The 25,416-nt window shown below is 38.4% G+C and overlaps 1 protein-coding gene across 1 annotated transcript in view; it reads right to left on the reverse strand.

Moving 5' to 3' along the window:
* Positions 1-25,416, reverse strand: part of GTF2A1L (general transcription factor IIA subunit 1 like) — a 59,200-nt gene that overhangs the window by 21,506 nt on the left and 12,278 nt on the right. The window contains exons 4-6 of the mRNA XM_060309122.1: positions 13,576-13,631; positions 4,409-4,493; positions 2,759-3,348 (exon numbers count right to left, since the gene is read on the reverse strand). Of these exons, the coding sequence (XP_060165105.1) occupies positions 2,759-3,348; positions 4,409-4,493; positions 13,576-13,631 (731 nt within the window). The remainder of the gene's footprint in view (positions 1-2,758; positions 3,349-4,408; positions 4,494-13,575; positions 13,632-25,416) is intronic.

Here is a 25,416-nt window from a genome sequence, read left to right on the forward strand (position 1 = left end):
AATAAATAAAAATAATTCTCAGGCTTCCCTAGTGGCGCAGTGGTTGAGAGTCCGCCTGCCGATGCAGGGGACACGGGTTCGTGCCCTGGTCCGGGAAGGTCCCACATGCCGCGGAGCACCTGGGCCCGTGAGCCATGGCCGCTGAGCCTGCGCGTCCGGAGCCTGTGCTCCGCCATGGGAGAGGCCACAACAGTGAGAGGCCCGTGTACCACAAAAAAACTAATAATAATTAAAATAATAATAATAATTCTCAAAAGCACATGACATAAGGAGGATGAGGGGGAAAGGGGGCCAAAAAGTCATTGTAGTCCTTAGCTTGGGAGACCAGGTGGGCAGTGGTACTATGCAGTATCTCTGATGAGGAAACAATGACTTATTATAACATTCAGGGAGAGCTGTCTAGAAAGGAAACAGACATGAGAATGAAGCTCAAGGGAATAACTGGGCTGAAAATGCAGTCATCAACAAGCAGGTCATAGTTAAAAACCACGATAATGCATGAGATTGCCCAGGGAAAACATGAAGTAAGAAGAGAAATGGGCTGAGGCTAGAACCTTAGGAAACAGCAAGGTCAGATAAACAGGAGCTCACAAAGGAGATAAGAGGAAGCAGTCAGAAAGGTAAATAATTAAAAGAGAAGGTAGCAGAAATGATAATATTTGGGAGAGAGGGCAATGAAGATGGTGGGGAGAGCCAGCAAGGAATAAAAAGGAGCTGGAGAAGATACACCACCCTACCCGTTTCTCTCCTTCTGCTCCTACTTTTTGCAGTTCCAATGAAGACCTGAGTTTCTAATTTTCTATAGGATTATAAGATTAGCAAAATAATTCCTACACTGAGGAAAAACTTAACATAGTAATATGCACTTTAAAATAGGAACACGTCAAAAATTGTCAGGAATATATTTTAATGAAACAGTAATAATGCTAAACCTACATAAAAACTTAAGATCTCTGGCAGTCTACACAGGAAAAGTAAATAAGTAGGGCTAACTGTAACTTGCTTTAAGCAATAAGAATTTCTGAAAAGCTACTTATAGAGAGCTATTTATAAAATTTTCTGAAAATTCAATCAGCATAAACTTTACCAGATTACTATTTTAAGTTAACCTACAGTAAGTTTTTTAAAATGTTATAAATTAAATTCTTTTGACTGTTTGGATGTTTGTGTTTTAAACATAGATTTTAAAACCAAGCAACAAGTTATATGAAAAGTTATCTAATATATCACATGCCCATAAAGCATAATAGCACTAATCTAAAGCTTATTATGGTGACAGAGCTATCAAAAACTCTATACATCTCTGATAATTCTAAACATTATGAGCTTGGTTTTATGCCCAGTTTACAGACTTATGACTGAATTTCAGAAAGCAACATTACCTAGCTTGCTTGTAAGTGGTAAATCTAGAATTTGAACCTATTGTGGCTTTAAAGCTTAAACTCTTAACCACTAGCCCCTAAACAATCCTTAATCTCCCTTAACTAATCTACTTCCCCATATCAGAACAAAGTACAATGTGACATCTAATAAGTAAGTAGAATAAGTCCTTGAATCATCACACCAGAAATCTTCAAAGTTCATACAGAGTGCAGGAGAAAAATGCCTCTAAAAGTTATGTTCCAAGTGATAAAAACAAACGCTTATTTTACAGTTATTTTCCCTCAAAACCAAATGTTTCGTAATTATGAGTTTATCCTCCATTTCTTAATTTTATATATTATGTGAAAAATATAATGAACACTCAATAAACATTTTAACCTTAATACATTATACCAAACTAAACCAAAAACAGACTTGCTAAAAGATTTTGAACAGGCTTCATCAAACATCTGAAATATTCTAAAACAAGTCAAATGGTTTCTGATAGACATATTCTTTGTTCACTATCCTTCACTGTACCCTGTACCTTCCCCTTCTACCTAGAAAAATGTTAAGGTGACACTTAACTACTACACTGCTACAGATTTGTACAGCGGTTCTAAAGGACCACTAAACCATTAGCTAGAGACACAAACCTTTATTTGTCATATGTCACTAAATTGTATAAATGGAGTTAGCTGTAAGACATAATTTTACATTTGTAAAAAGATAATGCAAGATTTTTAAATTTTACCATGTGAAATTCTCCATGAATCTTTCTGCCATCACTATGAATTCCTTGGAAATTAATAATGTAAACCTATTTTTAATATGGAAGACTAATTAGGAGCTATTTTTTAGTGGTTTGAATTCCAAAAGAAATTAAGTTAACTAGTATTTTAGCAAACGGAGAAACAAAGTATTTACTAGCAAGATAATTCCTCATGTAGAGAAAACTTTCATATGGGAGTTTAGGAAAATTAGGTAGAGCAAGAAAAAAAATACTTTGAACCTCTTTTGTATATTAAGTATGACAATGAATTACCTCAAAACACTCATTTAATTACTAGAATGCATTTCTGAATCTTAAATTTTATCTGCAGACAAAAAACAATTCTCACAATGTAAGGGAGAGGTAAATGGATTACCTTAAAACAAATGCATTTTCTTTGAAGAAATATTCTAATTCATTAATTGAAACTAAAAGTTTAGAAATGCTGAGCATGAATACTTTTAAAAACTGATAGTTGTACTAAAAATAATAAAGAAAGAATCTTCTAAAGGGAAAAACAAAACATGCTTTTGAGTAACCTTACAGTTTAAAAAAAACATTCAGGACATCTAATCACTGGCTACTGTTTATCTCCTAATTCCATTAAATTGAACATAGAACTACCTTCTTTGAGACAGGTAGGCTGCTGGGCTCCTCTGTATTTCTCGGCTGCTTTACAGAATCCCATCCACACATCCTATCTTTAAGAACACGAAGCTGAACATCAGGCGTGTGCTGGTGCTGAGCCCCCTGAGGGCCTGTGGACAGGGGCCCACCATGCAGATTTTGAGTCATGCTAGCTGAAACACCGAGCACTGGCTCCACATTAGAATCCATTTGAGAGAGCTGTGGAGGAAATACAACACCTGAAAGGCTGATATACTGAGAGTTTTCCGGCTGGCTCAGTAAAGCTTCAGACATGATTTTATGCTGATTTCCAGGATGTAAAAGAGTATCACCAGTAGCATTTTCTAAACGTTTCCTATCCACTGTCCCAGAACGAAGAACTACAGGTTGTTGGAGCACAGTTTCCATTCTCTGTGATTTTTCAGTAGTTACTTGAAGACACCACGGGTTTAATTGTGGAATACTGGTCTGTATTATTGAAGGCTGCCCAAGCTGCTGAAATACTTGCTGAAACGGATGCTGAAGAATACTTGCTCTTCCAGAAGTCTGTGTCACCATAATTGGTACATTAATTTTATAAAGGTAACCTTAAAAAGAAGAAAAAAAAAAAAAGAAGAAAACAAAACTATAAGTATAACAGAATCCTAATTTCCTTTAAATTTCCTAAAAAAAAAATCTCATGCACAGGAGGCTGGGAGGAAATACGTCAATATGTTAATAGTGGTTACCTCTAGGAGTTTTCCTTTAATTTTTCAGATTTTTTGTGTTTTCTATAATAAATATATATTACTATTATTTTTTAAAATTAAATATATCTTGCTTTAACTCTAGCCATTTCCCACTATTGCTTATATGGCACATTCTGAGACACATACAGGCTACCAATATTTATTCCATGAACCTCTCCCATTGTTTAATAAATTACAGTGTTAACAACCCAAATTGGGATTTTAAGAAACCTAACCATGGAGAATGTATTTCATATAGTTAAGATGTAAGATACCACATAACAACTATAAGACAAGGATATCCAAAAAGGGTTTAATAATTTCACAAGGTATCAAATTTCCCCCCTCTTTCCTTTAGAATAATACTAACCAGAAGAAAGAAGAAATTTATTTTTTGAGCATTGAGTCAGGTGCTTGCTTAAACTCTGTAACAACCCAAAAAATAGATATGATTCTCTTTCAAATGAAGAAACAGTTCTTTGAAAAGCAGAGGTTAATCTCCAAATTTTTCAAATATTCTTATACAATCTCCAATAAGAAAGGAGGCAAAGGTTGATAAATCTAATCTTTAGATTTTCTTGATTAAAGCTAGCCGGGACACATGTGTGTCAAAATTCAGGTAACTGACTTGAATTAGAGAAAACCTATATAAAGCATCTTACACAATGTTGGGATGAGAACTGGAAGTGAAATATAGGACAAGCTTAGTACCTGCCTTAGTAGACAGGCTTAGTGTATTTCGTGGTAGACTGCTTCCATAACAATAAAAACGACCATTTATTATTTTTAAATAAGTTTTATTAAAAGTTCCTATAACTTCAATAACTTGTGGTATACAGTTTATTTAAAATCATGAAAGTTAAGACCCAGAAGTTAGTACCAAAGCTAAAAACAAAATATTTTTAAACTATACTCTTACCAGATGCCGTCTGTAATGTCACACCTGCTGGTACATGAACAGGATAACCAGGAAAAGTAAAGTTTGCACTGGAGTTTGAGGTGCCCTAGATATGAAAATTTCATATTAGAAAGTTAGAAAAAGGCTTTACTTGAACCTTTTTTTTCCTGATCTTACGGAGGATAAAAAAAAATCTGACTAAGGTCAACAGGACAATAGTAGCACTTAACATTAGGGCTGAGTTCTCTGAATAAAACAACTTTTTAATATTTGATTTAGATCATCTCATTAAAAATAAAAGGAATTCTGGGCTTCCCTGGTGGCGCAGTGGTTGAGAGTCTGCCTGCCGATGCAGGGGACACGGGTTCGTGCCCCGGTCCGGGAGGATCCCACATGCTGCGGAGCGGCTGGGGCCGTGAGCCATGGCCGCTGAGCCTGCGTGTCCAGAGCCTGTGCTCCGCAACGGGAGAGGCCGCGGCGGTGAGAGGCCCGTGTACCGCAAAAAAATAAAAAATACATAAAATAAAATAAAAGGAATTCTGTTCTATGGCTATTAGCAATGAAGTCAGTAAGGCTTCATAAATAACATGAACACTGACTCAGAAAACTTGCCCACAACACAGCTTTGTGTGGGCCACTGATACCCAGATATCAAATATAAGAACCACAGCTGTTTATAGGAGTCCTCTAGTCTGTAAGTTGATCACTAATGTTATTTTAAAACAGATAACACAACAGTGTATAATTTTTATTTTGGAATAATTAAACCGTAGGGTTTTACATTTTTAATACTAAATGAAAAGACAAAAAAAGTTTTTGCCTACTAGACCTGCAAAAATTTAAAAGATTGATTAATAATAGCCAATGTTGGTAAGGATGTGATAAAAATCAGTTCTCTCAGACCACTGCTTATGAGTGTATATGGTACAATCCTTTCAGAGGCCAATTTTGTAACATATACCAAAACTGAAAACATGCATAATCTTTGACCCAGAAATTCTACTTCTAGGAATTTATCGTGATTACCTGATTATCACACAAATACACCAAGACATATCTACAAGTGTAATCACTAGAATGCTATATTAGAAAAACACTAGCAAGAATTTAAATGTCCATAAACAAAAGACTGGTTAATTAAACTTGATACATCCACTAAGGCTAATCAATATTTAACTGGCATTGAAAACAGTCCATCTATATTACTAAGTTTAAAAAAAAATTACGGAAACAGTACAGAGAATGATCCTGCTTTTACCCTGAAAATTAAGGTTAACTTTCTTTAATGAAAGAAGTCTAAATGGATATACATCATACAGTTAAAACAGTTATCTTTGGGTTATAATACTACAGGGCTCTATCACTTTTTACTTTATAAATTTGTTTGGTTTTACTCTTTAGAAGCATATTATTTCTTTAATGAGGAGAAAAGGTATTGCCAAGAATTTCAAAGGCAGAGATATTTCTTCACTGGTTTCATATCAAAACCAGCACCATTCTTCCCAAAAATCCTAGTAAGGGCTATACTTTTTGTTTGTTCTTAACGAAGAAATAGAAATAAATGGCCTACTAAAATCCTGTACCCTAGAAAGGAAGCTCATGGGCTGAAAGAAAATGAAAAACTTTATATATCACGTTTTACCTTCAAAGAAAGGTAACAGAGAAAAAGTTCTATTTTGCCCCACCTGAAAAGTACTCAATTTTCTATATATAAGTTTTAATTTTATCTTCTGCCCCCAAATCCCGGGGGGGAGGAAATCTAACCTCTATTATACAATGGTAAAAAAATAACCAAAATATTCCACTTAAATAAAAGGAAGAATTATGATGTGCCTCAACCCTAGGGGAAAAAAAAATCAGAAAAACATTCGTATCAAAATCATCTATTTAGGATCCACCAAGTATGTAACATTATACAGTGTATTAAAACTCCATACAATGTAAGTTAAGAAATTTCGTAACCTTGTAGGCACAGTCTTGGCAGATGCTAACAACTGCTCTGGAAGACAGGAAAAGTTGGTAAGAAAATATTAATTCTGGAACTCCTGAATTTTTGCAACACCTATGTTATAGGAGCTATTTCTATCTCCTCATCCCTTACCACATCTTTTCTCATTCAACAGGAGGATTACAAATTACATCTCTGCCCAGCCTCCTGCCACCATTCACTAAAACTGAGGCATCTCTGTTAAAATATATCTTAGATATTGGTTCAAGATGGCAGAATAGAAGGACGTGCTCTCAGTCCCCCTTGCAACAACACCAGAAACACAACTAACTGCTGAACAATCATCGACAGGAAGACACTGGAACTCACCAAAAAAGATATCCCACACCCAAAGACACAGGAGAAGCCACAATGAGATGGCAGGAGGAGCACAATCACAGTAAAATCAAATCCCATAACTGCTGGCTGGGTGACTCACAAACTGGAGAACACTTAGACCACAGAAGTCCACCCCCTGGAGTGAAGGTTCTGAGCCCCACATCAGGCTTCCCAATCTGGGGGTCCGGCAACAGGAGGAGGAATTCCTAGAGAATCACACTTGGAAGGCTAGCGGGAATTGATTGCAGGACTTTGACAGGACTGGGGGAAACAGAGACTCCACACTTGGAGGGCAAACACAAAGTAGTGTGCATGTTGGGACCCAGGGGAAGGAGCAGTGACCGCATACGAGACAGAACCAGACCTACCTGTTAGTGTTGGAGGGTCTCCTGCAGAGACAGGTGGTGGCTGTGGCTCACCATGGGGACAAGGACACTGGTAGCAGACGTTCTGGGAAGTACTCCTTGGCGTGAGCCCTCCCAGAGTCCGCCATTAGCCCCACCAAAGAGCCTGGGAAGTCTCCAAAGTTGGGTTGCCTCAGGCCAAACAACCAAGAGGGAGGGAACACAGCCCCACCCATCAGCAGACAAGTGGATTAAACTTTTACTGAGCTCTGCACACCACAGCAACACCCAGCTCTACCCACCACCAGTCCCTCCCATCAGGAAGCTTGCACAAGCCTCTTAGATAGCCTCATGCACCAGAGGGCAGACAGCAGAAGCAAGAAGAACTACAATCCTGCAGCCTATGGAACAATAACCATATTCACAGTAAGGTAGACAAGATGAAAAGGCAGAGGGCTATGTACCAGATGAAGGAACAAGATAAAACCCCAGAAAAACAACTAAATAAAGTGGAGACAGGCAACCATCCAGAAAAAGAATTCAGAATAATGATAGTGAAGATGATCCAGAACCTCAGAAAAAGAATGGAGGCAAAGATCGAAAAGATGCAAGAAATGTTTAACAAAGATCTAGAAGAATTAAAGAATAAACAAACAGAGATGAACAACACAATAACTGAAATGAAAAATACACTAAAAGGAATCAATAGCAGAAAAACTGAGGCAGAAGAACGGGTAAGTGACCTGGAAGACAGAATGGTGGAATTCACTGCCTCGGAACAGAATAAAGAAAAAAGAATGAAAAGAAATGAAGACAGCCTAAGAGACAACATTAAACGCAACAACATTCGCATAACAGGGGTCCAAGAAGGAGAACAGAGAGAGAGAAAGGACCCGAGAAAATATCTGAAGAGACTACAGTCGAAAACTTCCCTAACATGGGAAAGGAAATAGCCACCCAAGTCCAGGAAGTGCAGAGAGTCCCATACAGCAAAAACCCAAGGAGAAACACACCGAGACACACAGTAATCAAATTGGCAAAAATTAAAGACAAAGAAAAATTACTGAAAGCAGCAAGGGAAAAACAACAAACAACATACAAGGGAACTCCCACAAGGTTAACAGCTGATTTCTCAGTACAAACTCTGCAACCCAGAAGGGAGTGGCATGATATACTTAAAGTGATGAAAGGGAATACTTACAACCAAGATTACTCTACCTGGCAAGGATCTCATTCAGATTTGACGGAGAAATCAAAAGCTTTACAGACAAGCAAAAGCTAAGAGAATTCAGCACCACCAAATGAGCTCTAAAACAAATGCTAAAGGAAATTCTCTAAGTGGGAAACACAAGAGAAGAAAAAGACCTAAAAACCAAACCCAAAACAATTAAGAAAATAGTAATAGGAACATACATATCGGTAATTAAACATGAATGGATTAAATGCCCCACCCAAAAGACACAGCCTTGCTGAATGGATACAAAAATGAGACACATATATACGCTGTCTACAAGAGACCCACTTCAGACCTTAGGGACACATACAGACTGAAAGTGAGGGGATGGAAAAATATTCCACGCAAATGGAAATAAAAAGAAAGCTGGAGTAGCTACACTCACAGCAGATAAAATAGACTTTAAAATAAAGAATGTTATAAGAGACAAGGAAGGACACTACATAATGATCAAGGGATCAATCCAAGGAGAAGATATAACAATTATAAACATATATGTGTAAGGTCGGATCTTAACAAACAGCACCGTGAAACATAGGAAAGCTTCAAGTGAGCTTTATTAGGGAGCGCTCCCGGGCGAGGTTCACTGGTCCGAGAGAAAGGGGCCAGAGAAGTCACACCTGGGCGAGGGTTGGGCAAGGTTTTATAGGGGAAGAAGGGAAAGGGGTGTGGTGAATCAGGGTGCAGGGTATTCCTTATTTGGTGGTCTTTTCGGGTATCCTGGGGGACCGTTAGTCCCGCCCCTCGAAAGGCGGGAAGGCTGGACTGGGTTCAAAGTCCCCAGGTCAGTTCCTGGAACTGGGTGGTCCGGAATGTCTCCAGGGCAGTTTCTGGAACTGGGTGGTCCGGAATGTCTCCAGGGAAGTTTCTGGAACTGGGTGGTCCGGAGAATTTCATTCTGATGCAACCTGTGAATCTGATTGTATTCCCCTGCCTTGGGCCAGTTGGCCTTACAATATGCACCCAACATAGGAGCACCTCAATACATAAGGCCACTGCTAACAGCTCTAAAAGTGGAAATCGACAGTAACACAATAATAGTGGGGGACTTTAACATCTCACTTACAACAATGGACAGATCATCCAAACAGAAAATTAATATGGAAACACAAGCTTTAAATGACACAATAGACCTGATAGATTTAATTGATATTTATAGGACATTCCATCCAAAAATGACAGATTACACTTTCCTCTCAAGTGCAGATGGAACATTCTCCAGGACAGATCACATCTTGGGTCACAAATCAAGCCTCAGTAAATTTAAGAAAACTCAAATCATATCAAGCATCTTTTCTGACCACAACGCTATGAGATTAGAAATCAATTACAGGGGAAAAAAAACATAAAAACACAAACACATGGAGGCTAAACAATACATTACTAAATAAACAAGAGATCACTGAAGAAATCAAAGAGGAAATCAAAAAATAACTAGAGACAAATGATAATGAAAACAGACGATCCAAAACCTACGGGATGCAGAAAAAGCAGTTCTAAGAGGGAAGTTTATGCTATACAAGCCTACCTCAAGAAAAAGAAAAATCTCAAAAAAACAATCTAACCTTACAACTAAAGGAACTAGAGAAAGAAGAACAAACAAAACCCAAAGTTAGCAGAAGGAAAGAAATCATCAAGATCAGAGCAGAAATAAATGAAATAGAAACAAAGAAAACAATAGCAAAGATCAATAAAACTAAAAGCTGGTTCTTTGAGAAGATAAACAAAATTGATAAACCACTGGCCAGACTCATCAGGAAAAAGAGGGAGGGCTTCCCTGGTGGCGCAGCGGTTGAGAGTCCACCTGCCAATGCAGGGGACGCGGGTTTGTGCCTCGGTCTGGGAAGATCCCACATGCCGCGGAGCGGCTGGGCCTGTGAGCCATGGCCACTGAGCCTGCACATCCGGAGCCTGTACTCCGCCATGGGAGAGGCCACAACAGTGAGAGGCCCGCGTACCACAAAAAAAAATGGAAAAAGAGGGAGAGGACTCATATCACTAAAATTAGAAATGAACAAGGAGAAGATACAACAGACACCACAGAAATACAAAGCATCCTAAGAGACTACAAGCAACTCTATGCCAATAAAATGAACAACCTGGAAAAAATGGACAAATTCTTAGAAAGGTATAACCTTCCAAGACTGAACCAGGAAGAAATAGAAAATATGAACAGACCAATCACAAGCACTGAAATTGAAACTGTGATTAAAAATCTTCCAACAAACAAAAGTCCAGAACCAGATGGCTTCACAAATGAATTCTATCAAACATTCAGAGAAGAGCTAACATCCATTCTTCTCAAACTCTCCCAAAAAAACTGCAGAGGAAGGAACACTCCAAACTCATTCTATGAGGCCACCATCACCCTGATACCAAAACCAGACAAAGATACTACAAAAAAAAGAAAATGACAGACCAATATCACTGATGAATATAGATGCAAAAATCCTCAACAAAATACTAGCACAGAATACAACAACATATTAAAAGGATCATACATGATGATCAAGTGGGATTTATACCAGGGATGCAAGGATTCTTCAATATACACAAATCAATCAATGCAATACACCATATTAACGAAGAATAAAAACCATATGATTATCTCAATAGATGCAGAAAAAGCTTTTGACAAAATTCAACACCCATTTATGATAAAAACCATCCAGAAAGTAGGCAGAGAGGGAACTTACCTGAACATAATAAAGGCCATATATGACAAATCCACAGCCAACATTGTTCTCAATGGTGAAAAAGTGAAAGCATTTCCTTTAAGATCAGGAACAAGACAAAGTTGTCCACTCTCACCATTATTATTCAGTATAGTTTTGGAAGTTTTAGCCACAGCAATCAGGGAAGAAAAAGAAATAAAAGGAATCCAAATCGGAAAAGAAGAAGTAAAGCTGTCACTGTTTGCAGATGACATGATAGTAAACATAAAGAATCCTAAGGACGCTACCAGAAAACTACTAGAGTTAATCAATGAATTCGGTAAAGTAGCAGGACACAAAATTAATGCACAGAAATCTCTTGCATTCCTATACACTAATGAAGAAAAATCTGAAAGAGAAATAAGGAAACACTCCAATTTACCACTGCAACAAAAAGAATCAAATACCTAGGAATAAACCTACCCAAGGAGACAAAAGACCTGTATGCAGAATACTTTAAGACAGTTATGAAAGAAATTTAAGATGAAATAGATAGAGAGATATACCATGTTCTTGGATTGGAAGAATCAACATTGCGAAAATGACTATACTACCCAAAGCAATCTACAGATCAATGAAATCCTTATCAAATTACCAACAGCATTTTTTACAGAACTAGAATAAAAAATCTTAAAATTTGTATGGAGACATGAAAGACCCCGAATAGCAAAAGCAGTCTTGAGGGAAAAAAACGGAGCTGGAGGAATCAGACTCCCTGACTTCAGACTATACTACAAAGCTACAGTAATGAAGACAATATGGTACTGGCAGAAAAACAGAAATATAGATCGATGCAACAGGACAGAAAGCCCAGAGATAAACCCACGCACCTATGGTCAACTAATCTATGAAAAAGGAGGCAAGGATATACAATGGAGAAAAGACAGTCTCTTCAATAAGTGGTGCTGGGAAAACTGGACAGCTACATGTAAGAGAATGAAATTAGAACACTCCCTAACACCATACACAAAAATAAACTCAAAATGGATTCGAGACCTAAAATGTAAGACCAGACACTATAAAACTCTTAGAGTAGAACATAGGAAGAAGACTCTCTGACAAAAATTAAAGCAAGATCCTTTATGATCCACCTCCTAGAGTAATCGAAATAAAAACAAACAAATGGGACCTAGTGAAACTTCAAACCTTTTGCAAAGCAAACTACAAACAAGACAAAAAGACAACCCTCAGAATGGGAAAAAATATTTGCAAATGAATCAATGGACAAAGGATTAATCTCCAAAATATATAAACGGCTCTTGCAGCTCAATATTAAAAAAACAAACAACCCAATCAAAAAATGGGCAGAAGACCTAAATAGACATTTCTCCAAAGAAGACATACAGATGCCCACGAAGCACATGAAAAGCTGCTTAACGTCATTAATTATTAGAGAAATGCAAACCAAAACTACACCTCACACCAGTTAGAACTGGCATCATCAGAAAACCTACAAAAGGGCTTCCCTGGTGGCGCAGTGGTTGAGAGTCCGCCTGCCAATGCAGGGGACGCGGGTTCATGCCCCGGTCCGGGAGAATCCCGCGTGCCGTGGAGCGGCTGGGTCCATGAGCCATGGCCACTGAGTCTGCACGTCTGGAGCCTGTGCTCCGCAATGGGAGAGGCCACAGCAGTGAGAGGCCCACGTACCGCAAAAAAAAAAAGAAAGAAAACCTACCAACAACAAATGCTGGAGAGGGTGTGGAGAAAAGGGAACCCACTTGCACTGTTGGTGGGAATGTAAATTGATACAGCCACTATGCAGAACAGTGTGGAGGTTCCTTAAAAAACTAAAATTACAGTTGCCATATGACCCAGCAATCCCACTACTGGGCATACACCCAGAGAAAACCATAATTCAAAAAGACACATGCACCCCAATGTTCACTGCAGCACTATTTACAATAGCCAGGTCATGGAAGCAACCTAAATGCCCATCGACAGACGAGTGGATAAAGAAGATGTGGTACATATATACACTGGAATATTACTCAGCCATAAAAAGGAACGAAATTGGGTCATTTATAGAGACGTGGATGAATCTAGAGACTCTGAGACAGAGTGAAGTAAGTCACAAAGAGAAAAAAAAATGTCGTATATTAACGCATATATGTGTAACCTAGAAAAATGGTACAGATGAACTGGTCTTCAGGGCAGAAATTGACACACAGATGTAGAGAACAAATGTATGGACACCAAGGGGGAAAGCGGTGGGGGGTGTAGGGGGTGTGATGAATTGGGAGATTGGGATTGACATGTATACACTGATGTGCATAAAATGGATGGCTAATAAGAACGTGCTGTATAAAAAAATAAATAAAATAAAATTCAAAAAAAAGAAAAGAATAGATTTTTAAATGCACGTAATACCACAAAGTTGGTAGGGACAGAAATGACATAACACAATTAATGCCATACCATACTGAAAATGCTATTTAATACTATATACTGTCTGATTATATTTTGTCCTTATTCAGGCTTTGCATTGTAGAATGACAAACTGTTTTAAAGCTGAAAAGAAAAATTAAAAAAAAAATATATATATATATATCTCTCTTAAATAAGATACATACCAGTTCTGCTGTGGTAAAAGTGGGAAGAGTTTTACCAGCAGGAATAAGTAACGATGCTGTATAGGAAACAAAACAAAAATTACACATTCGTTAGAATTTACCAACTGAATAAAATTGCTAAGCATACCTTATTTTTTAAAAATGTTTTCCATCACTAACATATTCAAGCATGACGAATTCTAAACTTTCTGATTCCATATGAGGTAAAAGTATTTAATTACATCTTTTCCCAACAATTTTAGGTAAAGTATAGGTTAGTTGTAAGTCTTTAAGTAGAGGTTATAGATTATAGTATAGATTTCCAAAATGAAATCTCATTGTAATCAAGTATACTGTATTATAGAAATCCATAACAAAATACCTAAAAGGTTGTCTTTAGGAAGCCAATGTACCACTAAACCTCCATTACAACTTTTTAGATGGGAGAAAAAGTAGTATTTGTTAAAGTGGCATGTTTCCAACCAACTGTTCTTTGAGCAAAAAAATGTAACCCAACATAAACCATTCCAAATCGTATAGGTTCAAAAAAAATTTCAATTCACCAATTCAACCTGCAATAAACCTATAATTTCATATATCTTTCCTTTATTATCACCAATTTTCTATGCTAACTATCCCTTCATTTATCATACATCTAAAAGATTGACCTGAGAGAAACCAAGATGGTGGAGTAGAAGGACGTGCCCTCACTCCCTCTTGCGAGAACACCAGAATCACAACTAGCTGCTGGACAATCATCGACAAGAAGAGATTGGAACTCACCAAAAAAGACACCCCATATCCACAGACAAAGAAGAAGCCACCATGAGACGGTAGGAGGGGCGCAATCACAATAAAATCAAATCCCATAACTGCTGGGTGGGTGACTCACAGACTGCAGAACACTTATAGCACAGAAGTCCACCCACTGGAGTGAAGGTTCTGAGCCCCACGTCAGGCTTCCCAACCTGGGGGTCTGGCAATGAGAGGCAGAATTCCTAGAGAATCAGACTTTGAAGCCTAGTGGGAATTGACTGCAGGACTTCGACAGGACTGGGGGAAACAGAGACCCCACTCTTGTAGGGCACACACAAAGTAGGGAGCGCATCAGGACCCAGAGGAAGGAGCAGTGACCCCAGGGAAGATTGAACCAGACCTACCTGCTAATGTTGGAGGGTCTCCTGCAGAGGAGGGGGGTGGCTGTGGCTCACCGTGGGGACAAGGACACTGGTAGCAGATGTTCTGGGAAGTACTCCTTGGTGAGGGCCCTCCAAGAGTCTGTCATTAGCCCCACCAAAGAGCCCAGGTAGGCTCCACTGTTGGGTTGCCTCAAGCCAAACAACCAACAGGGAGGGAACCCAGCCCCACTCATCAACAGTCAAGCAGATTAAACTTTTACTGAGCTTTGCCCACCAGAGCAACAGTCAGCTCTACCCCACAACTAGTCCCTCCCATCAGGAAACTTACACAAGCCTCTTAGATAGCCTCATCCATCAGAGGGCAGACAGCAGAAGCAAAAAGAACTACAACCCTGCAGCCTGTGGAACAAAAACCACATTCAAAGAAAGACAGACAGGGCTTCCCTGGTGGCGCAGTGGTTGAGAGTCTGCCTGCCGATGCAGGGGAAACAGCTTCGTATCCCGGTCTGGGAAGATCCCACATGCCATGGAGCGGCTGGGCCCATGAGCCATGGCCACTGCGCCTGCGCGTCTGGAGCCTGTGCTCCACAACGGGAGGAGCCACAACTGTGAGAGGCCCGCGTACCACAAAAAAAAAAAAAAAAAAAAAGACAGACAAGATAAAAAGGGAGAGGGATAGGTACCAGATGAAGGAACAAGATAAAACCCCAGAAAAACAACTAAATGAAGTGGAGACAGGCAACCATCCAGAAAAAGAATTCAGAATAACGATAGTGAAGATGATCCAGGACCTCGGAAAAAAAATGGAGGCAAAGATTGAGAAGATGCAAGAAATGTTTAACAAAGACCTAGAAGAATTAAAGAACAAACACACAGAGATGAACAATACAATAACTGAAATGAAAGCTACACTAGAAGGAATCAACAGCAGAATATCTGAGGCAGAAGAACGGATACGTGACCTGGAAGACAGAATGGTGGAATTCACTGCCTCGGAACAGAATAAAGAAAAAAGAATGAAAAGAAATGAAGACAGCCTAAGAGACAACATTAAACGCAACAACATTCGCATTATAGGGGTCCCAGAAGGAGAAGAGAGAGAGAAAGGACCCGAGAATATATCTGAAGAGATTACAGTCAAAAACTTCCCTAACATGGGAAAGGAAATAGCCACCCAAGTCCAGGAAGCGCAGCAAGTCCCATACAGGATAAACCCAAGGAGAAACATGCTGAGACACATAGTAATCAAATTGACAAAAATTAAAGACAAAGAAAAATTATTGAAAGCAGCAAGGGAAAAACAACAAATAACATACAAGGGAATCCCCATAAGGTTAACAGCTGATTTCTTAGTACAAACTCTACAACCCAGAAGGGAGTGGCATGATATACTTAAAGTGATGAAAGGGAAAACCTACAACCAAGATTACTCTACCCGGCAAGGATCTCATTCAGATTTGACGGAGAAATCAAAAGCTGTACAGACAAGCAAAAACTAAGAAAATTCAGCACCACCAAACGAGCTCTAAAACAAATGCTAAAGGAACTTCTCTAAGTGGGAAATACAAGAGAACAAAAGGAACTACAAAAACAAAAACAAAACAATTAAGAAAATGGTCATAGGTACATACATGTCAATAATTACCTTAAACATGAATGGATTAAATGCTCCAATCAAAAGACATAGGCTTGCTGAATGGATACAAAAAGAGAACCATATATATGCTGTCTACAAGAGACTCACTTCAGACCTAGGGACACAACAGACTGAAAGTGAGGGGATGGAAAAGGATATTCCATGCAAATGAAAATCAAAAGAAAGCTGGAGTAGCTATACTTATATGAGATAAAATAGACTTTAAAATAAAGAATGTTACAAGAGACAAGGAAGGACACTACATAATGATCAAGGGATCAATCCAAGGAGAAGATATAACAATTATAAACATATATGCACCCAACATAGGAGCATCTCAATACATAAGGCCACTGCTAACAGCTATAAAAGAGGAAATCGACAGTAACTCAATAGTGGGGGACTTTAACACCTCACTTACAACAATGGACAGATCATCCAAACAGAAAATTAATAAGGAAACACAGCTTTAAATGACACATAGACCTGATAGATTTAATTGATATTTATAGGACATTCCATCCAAAAAGTGCAGATTACACTTTCCTCTCAAGTGCGGATGGAACATTCTCCAGGACAGATCACATCTTGGGTCACAAACCAAGCCTCAGTAAAGTTAAGAAAATTGAACTCATATCAAGCATCTTTATTGACCACAACGCTATGAGATTAGAAATCAATTACAGGGAAAAAAACATAAAAACACAAACACATGGAGGCTAAACAATACATTACTAAATAAACAAGAGATCACTGAAAAAATCAAAGAGGAAATCAAAAAATACCTAGAGACAAATGACAATGAAAACACGACGATCCAAAACCTATGGGATGCAGCAAAAGCAGTTCTAAGAGGGAAGTTTATAGCAATACGAGGCTACTTCAAGAAACAAGAAAAATCTCAAATAAACAATCTAACGTTAAACCTAAAGGAACTAGAGAAAGAAGAACAAACAAAACCCAAAGTTAGCAGAAGGAAAGAAATCATCAAGATCAGAGCAGAAATAAATGAAATAGAAACAAAGAAAACAATAGCAAAGATCAATAAAACTAAAAGCTGGTTCTTGGAGAAGATAAACAAAATTGATAAACCATTAGCCAGACACATCAAGAAAAAGAGGGAGAGGTCTCAAATCACTAAAATTAGAAATGAACAAGGAGAAGTTACAACAGACACCACAGAAATACAAAGCATCCTTAGAGACTACTACAAGCAACTCTATGCCAATCAAATGGACAACCTGGAAGAAATGGACAAATTCTTACAAAGGTATAACCATCCAAGACTGAACCAGGAAGAAATAGAAAGTATGAACAGACCAATCACAAGTAATGAAATTGAAACTGTGATTAAAAATCTTCCAACAAACAAAAGTCCAGGACCAGATGGCTTCACAGATGAATTCTATGAAACATTTAGAGAAGAGCTAACACCCATCCTTCTCAAACTCTTCCAAAAAATCGCAGAGGAAGGAACACTCCCAAACTCATTCTATGAGGCCACCATCACTCTGATACCAAAACCAGACAAAGATACTACAAAAAAAGAAAATTACAGGCCAATATCACTGATGAATATACATGCAAAAATACTCAACAAAAGACTAGCCAACAGACTCCAACAACACATAAAAAGGATCATACACCATGATCAAGTGGGATTTACCCAGGGATGCAAGGATTCTTCAATATATGCAAATCAATCAATGTGATATTAACAAATTGAAGAAGGAAAACCATATGATCATCTCAATAGATGCAGAAAACGCTTCTAACAAAATTCAACACCCATTTATGATAAAAACCATCCAGAAAGTAGGCATAGAGGGAACTTACCTAAACATAATAAAGGCCATATATGACAAATCCACAGCAAACCTCATTCTCAATGGTGAAAAACTGAAAGCATTTCCTCTAAGATCAGGAACAAGACAAGGATGTCCACTCTCACCACTATTATTCAACATAGTTTTGGAAGTCCTAGCCATGGCAATCAGAGAAGAAAAAGAAATAAAAGGAATACAAATTGGAAGAGAAGAAGTAAAACTGTCACTGTTTGCAGATGACATGATACTATACATAAAGAATCCTAAAAAGGCCACTAGAAAACTACTAGAGCTAATCAATGAATTTGCTAAAGTAGCAGGACACAAAATTAATGCACAGAAATCTCTTGCATTCCTATACACTAATGATGAAAACTCTGAAAGAGAAATTAAGGGAACACTCCCATTTACCATTGCAACAAAAAGAATAAAATACCTAGCAATAAACCCTCCTAGGGAAACAAAAGACCTGTATGCAGAAAACTATAAGACACTGATGAACGAAAGTAAAGATGATACCAACAGATGGAGAGATATACCATGTTCTTGGATTGGAAAAGTCAATATTGTGAAAATGACTACACTACCCAAAGCAATATACAGATTCAATGCAATCTCTATCAAATTACCAATGGCATTTTTTACAGAATTAGAACAAATAATCTTAAAATTTGTATGGAGACATGAAAGACCCCGAATAGCAAAAGCAGTCTTGTGGGGAAAAAAAACGGAGCTGGAGGAATCAGACTCCCTGACTTAAGACTATACTACAAAGCTACAGTAATCCAGACAATATGGTACTGGCATAAAAACAGAAACAAAGATCAATGGAACAAGATAGAAAGCCCAGAGATAAACCCACGCACCTATGGTCAAATAATCTATGAAAAAGGAGGCAAGGATATACAATGGAGAAAAGACAGTCTCTTCAATAAGTGGTGCTGGGAAAACTGGACAGCTACATGTGAAAGAATGAAATTAGAATACTCCCTAACACCATACACAAAAATAAACTCAAAATGGATAAGAGACCTAAATGTAAGACCGGACACTATAAAACTCTTAGAGGAAAACATAGGAAGAACATTCTTTGACATAAATCACAGCAAGATCTTTTTTGATCCACCTCTTAGAGCAATGGAAATAAAAACAAAAATAAACAAATGGGACCTAATGAAACTTAAAAGCTTTTGCACAGCAAAGGAAACCATAAACAAGATGAAAAGACAACCCTCAGAATGGGAGAAAATATTTGCAAACGAATCTACGGACAAAGGATTAATCTCCAAAATATATAAACAGCTCATGCAGCTCAATATTAAACGAACAACCCAATCCAACAATGGGCGGAAGACCTAAATAGACATTTCTCCAAAGAAGACATACAGATGGCCAAGAAGAACATGAAAAGCTGTTCAACATCCCTAATTATTAGAGAAATGCAAATCAAAACTACAATGAGGTATCACTTCACACCAGTTAGGATGGGCATCATCAGAAAACCTACAAATAACAAATGCTGGAGAGGGTGTGGAGAAAAGGGAACCCTCTTGCACTGTTGGTGGGAATGTAAATTGATACAGCCACTATGGAGAACAGTATGGAGGTTCCTTAAAAAACTAAAAATAGAATTACCATATGATCCAGCAATCCCACTACTGGGCATATACCCAGAGAAAACCATAATTCAAAAAGACACATGCACCCCAATGTTCACTGCAGCACTATTTACAATAGCCAAGTCATGGAAGCAACCTAAATGCCCATCGACAGATGCATGGATAAAGAAGATGTGGTACATATAACAATGGAATATTACTCAGCCCTAAAAAGGAACAAAATTGGGTCATTTGTAGTGACGTGGATGGATCTAGAGACTGTCATACAGACTGAAGTAAGTCAGAAAGAGAAAAACAAATATCGTATATGAACGCATGTATGTGGAACCTAGAAAAATGGTACAGATGAACCGGTATGCAGGGCAGAAGTTGAGACACAGATGTAGAGAACAAATGTATGGACACCAAGGGGGGAAGGCTGCGGGGGGGTGGGGGGGGTGGGGATGGTGGTGTGCTGAATTGGGTGATTGGGATTGACATGTATACACTGATGTTTATAAAACTGATCACTAATAAGAACCTGCTATATAACAAAATAAATAAAATAAAATTCAAAAATTAAAAAAAATAGGGCTTCCCTGGTGGCGCAGTGGTTGAGAGTCCGCCTGCTGATGCAGGGGACACGGGTTCGTGCCCCAGTCCGGGAAGATCCCACATGCCGTGGAGGGGCTGGGCCCGTGAGCCATGGCCGCTGAGCCTGCGTGTCCAGAGCCTGTGCTCTGCAATGGGAGAGGCCACAACAGTGAGAGGCCCACGTACAGGAAAAAAATAATAATAATAAGTCTTAATACTACTCAGCCATAAAAAAGAACAAAATAATGTCATTTGCAGTAACATGGATGAACCTAGAGATTGTCATACTGAGTGAAGTAAGTCAGACAGAGAAAGACAAACATCATATGATATCACTTATATGTGAAATCCAAAAAAATGGTACAAATGAACTTATTTACAAAACAGAAACAGAGTCACAGATGTACAAATAAACTTATGGTTACCAGGTAGGGAAAGGGGGAGGGATAAATTGGGAGATTGGGATTGATATATACACACTACTATATATAAAATAGGTAACTAATAGGGAACTACTGCATAGCACAGGGAACTCTTCTCAATACTCTGTAATGACCTATATGGGAAAAGAATCTAAAAAAGAGTGGATAGATGTATATGTATAATTGATTCACTTTGCAGTACAGCTAAAACTAACACAATATTTTAAATCAACTATACTCCAATAAAATTTTTTTAAGTAAGTCTAAAGAACAAATAGTTATTAGAAGGATCTCAGTTGACCAATGTAACCTTAAACCTTACCTCAAGGTTCATTTTACCTACTTGAACCTGACAGAAGACCATTTTGCCTTTTCTTTAATAAAAACAAAAACATTTTAGCATGTTTATGCAGCACGTATTTACTGAATGTAATGTTTTTTATGGTATTTTTTCACATATTGTATTAAGAACTGTCCTAAAGACCCATTTCTGACACTAGCATGGCTCCATGATATACCACAAACAGCTCAGAAGAGCAAATTTTTTTTAACTAACGATTCTTCTCACATTAAGACAACAGAAGTGAAGCTACAAAGACTGATGGTTAATGAAGTACAAAATTATTTTTATCCTCTGTCATCTATAGCTTTACTTCTTAACCAGCATTCTTTTTGGAAAGGCTAAATGAGAACTGGAGTGGCAGGAACACAATGGTATTAGTCTTAATTAGCTGAAGTGAGAAAAGCTGAGGCTGGTACAGCATAAGCCATAGCCTGAGAGGAAACAAAAATCTGTTAACATACTGTCTGAAGCAATTAAATGAATTTCTTGAGGAAAAATAGCAACAATTCTCCCCTGTTAAATACTCAGCAATAAATCCCAAAGGATAATTCTCTCCACTCCTACAAATCAAACAGAGCTAAAAGAGTTTTAAGAGTTTCTTTAGAGCCATCAAAAGATTGAACTAACAAAATTTTAGAGTAAAGTTTCATGTAGCTTCTACTTAATTTTGATACTAAATTCACCAGTTATATTCATCATTCATATACATTCACGAATTACGTACACCATTATATGTGCCTGAAACATACTTTTTAAAATACTCAAGACAGTGTCAATAACCAATTAAGTTTTAACTGAATACATGTTTTTACTTAAAGTGTCAGAATTTTGGTCTTCATGTATATATTCTAGAAATAGTAAATTTCATAAACAATAAGCTTTAGAATAAAGGAAGAATTTAATCCGACAAATATAATTTAAGGAGTTTTGCAGAAAAAATAGCATAGCACAACAACATTCACATTTATAAGTGTATTTTTCCCTACACACCAAAAAGTCTTTGATACATTAAGGCAGTTAACCATTGAACAATATTTGGTCCCTCTTTGAACCATACCAAATTTTAATATCCAAGTCACATTATTCAAGAGGTGCAAAAACTGGTAAATTTCTTTTTTGTGACTACTCTTTAGTATATGACTGTCTCCTGATGACCACACTGAATATTCTAACTCAAACCACCTCAAGAAACAACATTGCTGAAAATTTTAACAGATCCAAATTCAAGAACAACAGGACATACAGTTTGTACCTGAAGTTTAGGAGTTTTAATGCTCAAAGATGAAAGCTAACAAACGTCTCAATGTTCCTGGTTCTTCCCTGTCTTCCTCCCACATGACTGATGGCTTCATCAAAAAGACTATGTGACATGAAGACCAAATAGCAGAAGATGATTTGAATTGCCCTAGAAATAAGGCAATTATAGACAAAGTGACTACCTGTCCCAGTGTGCTCAGGACAGTCCTAGTTTACACCTGTTATTCTGAGGTTATTATTATTATTACTATTTATTTATTTATTTATGACTGCCTTGGGTCTTTGTTGTTGCGCGCGGGCTTCCTCTAGTTGCAGCAAGTGGGGGCTACTCTTCGTTGCAGTGTGCGGGCTTCTCACTGCGGTGGCTTCTCTTGTTGCGGAGCTCGGGCTCTAGGCACGTGGGCTTCGGTACTTGTGGCACGTGGGCTCTAGAGTGCAGGCTCAGTAGTTGTGGCGCACGGGCTTAGTTGCTCCACTGCATGTGGGATCTTCTCAGACCAAGGATCAAACCCATGTCCCATGCATTGGCAGACAGATTCTCAACCACTGCACCACCAGGGAAATCCTGAGGTTATTATTAACAGAATCCCATTTCTCTCTCAAAAGTGGATTATAGGGCTTCCCTCGTGGTGCAGCAGTTGGGAGTCCGCCTGCCGATGCAGGGGACGCGGGTTCGTGCCCCGGTCCGGGAGGATCCCACATACCGCGGGGCATCTGGGCCTGTGGGCCATGGCTGCTGGACCTGTGCGTCCGGAGCTTGTGCTCCGCAGCAGGAGGGGCCACAGTGGTGAGAGGCCCGCGTTAAAAAAAAAAAAAAGGCCCGCAAAAAAAAAAAAAAGAAAAAAGAAGAAAAGTGGATTATAAGCAAAAGACCCAGAATAGCCAATATGATATTCAAGGAGAAAATGATGAACTACTATCACTACCCAACTTCAAGACTTACTGTAAAGCTACAGTAATCAAGACAGTGTACACAAATAGATGGCAAAAAAATAGACAAATAGATCAGTGGAACAGAACAGACAGCCAAGAAATAGATCCCCATAAATATAATCAACTGATCTTTGACAAAGGAGCATAAGCTATACGATGGAGCAAAGATAGTCTCTTCAACAAATAGTGCTGGAACAACTGAACATCCAGTGCAAAAAAAAAAATGAACCTAGATACAGACCTTACACGCTTCACAAAAGTTAACTCAAAATGGATCACAGAGCTAAATGTAAAATGCAAAACTGTAAAACTCCTAGAAAATAACATATGAGAAAATCTACATGACTTGAGCATAGCAATGACTTTTTTAATACAACACTGAAGGAACAATCCATGAAAGACATAACTGATAAGCTGGACTTCATTAAAATTAAAAACTGCTTTGCAAAAGACAATGTAAGGAGAATGAGGAGACAAGCCACAGTTTGGGAGAAAATATTTGCAAAAGACATACCTGATAAGGGACTGTTATCCAAAATAAACAAAGAGATGGAGGACCTTCAAGGTGGTGGAGGAGTAAGACATGGAGATCACTTTCCTCCCCACAAATACATCAAAAATACATCTACAGTCTACCGCCATACCATCCTGAACACGCCTGATCTCGTTTGATCTCGGAAAAATACATCTACATGTGGAACAAATACTACAGAATACCTACTGAATGCTGGCAGAAGACCTCAGACTTCCCAAAAGAGCCATGTGGCTCACAGGGTCTTGGTGCTCTGGCCAGGGGTCAGGTCTGAGTCTCTGAAGTGAGAGAGCCGAGTTCAGGACACTGGACCACCACAGATATCCCGGCAAGATATCAATATAATATCAATCGGCAAGAGCTCTCCCAGAGACCTCCGTCTCAATGCTTACACCCAGCTCCACTCAACGACCAGCAAGCTCCAGTACTAGACATCCCACGCCAAACAACTAGCAAGACAGGAACACAACCCCACCCATTACAACAGAGGCTGCCTAAAATCATATTGAATTCACAAACATCCCCAAAACACACACCAGACGTGGTCCTGACCACCAGAAAGACAAGATCCAGCCTCATCCACCAGAACACAGGCACCAGTCCCCTCCACCAGGAAGCCGACACAACCCACTGAACCAACCTTACCCACTGGGGGCAGACACCAAAAACAATGGGAACTACAAACCTGCAGGCTGGAGACCCCAAACACACTAAGTTAGGCAAGACGGGAAGACAGAGAAATATACAGCAGATGAAGGAGCAAGGTAAAAACCCACCAGACCAAACAAATGAAGAGGAAATAGGCAGTCTACCTGAAAAAGAATTCAGAATAATGATAGTAAAGATGATCCAAAATCTTGGAAACAGAATGGAGAAAATATAAGAAACATTTAACAAGGACCTAGAAGAACTAAAGAGCAAACAAACAATGATGAACAACACAATAAATGAAATTAAAAATTCTCTAGAAGGAATCAATAGCAGAATAACTGAGGCAGAAGAATGGACAAGTGACCTGGAAGATCAAATAGTGGAAATAATTACCTCAGAGCAGAATAAAGAAAAAAGAATGAACAGAATTGAGAACAGTCTCAGAGACCTCTGGGACAACATTAAACACATCAACATTTAAATTATAGGTGTCCCAGAAGAAGAAAAGAAAAAGAAAGGGACTGAGAAAATATTTCAAGAGAATACAGTTGAAAACTTCCCTAATATGGAAAGGAAATAGTCAATCAAGTCCAGGAAGCACAGAGAGTTCCAAGCAGGATAAATCCAAGGAGAAACACGCCAAGACACATATTAATCGAACTATCAAAAGTTAAATACAAAGAAAAAATATTAAAAGCAGCAAGGGAAGAACAACAAATAACATACAAGGGAATCCCCATAAGGTTAACAGCTGATCTTTCAGCAGAAACTGCAAGCCAGTAGGGAGTGGCAGGACATATTTAAGTGATGAAAGGGAAAAACCTACAACCAAGATTACTCTACCCAGCAAGGATCTCATTCAAATTCGATGGAGAAATTAAAATCTTTACAGAGAAGCAAAAGCTAACAGAATCCAGCACCACCAAGCCAC

This window comes from Globicephala melas, chromosome 12 (genome assembly GCF_963455315.2).
Source record: "Globicephala melas chromosome 12, mGloMel1.2, whole genome shotgun sequence".
Taxonomy (NCBI): domain Eukaryota; kingdom Metazoa; phylum Chordata; class Mammalia; order Artiodactyla; family Delphinidae; genus Globicephala; species Globicephala melas.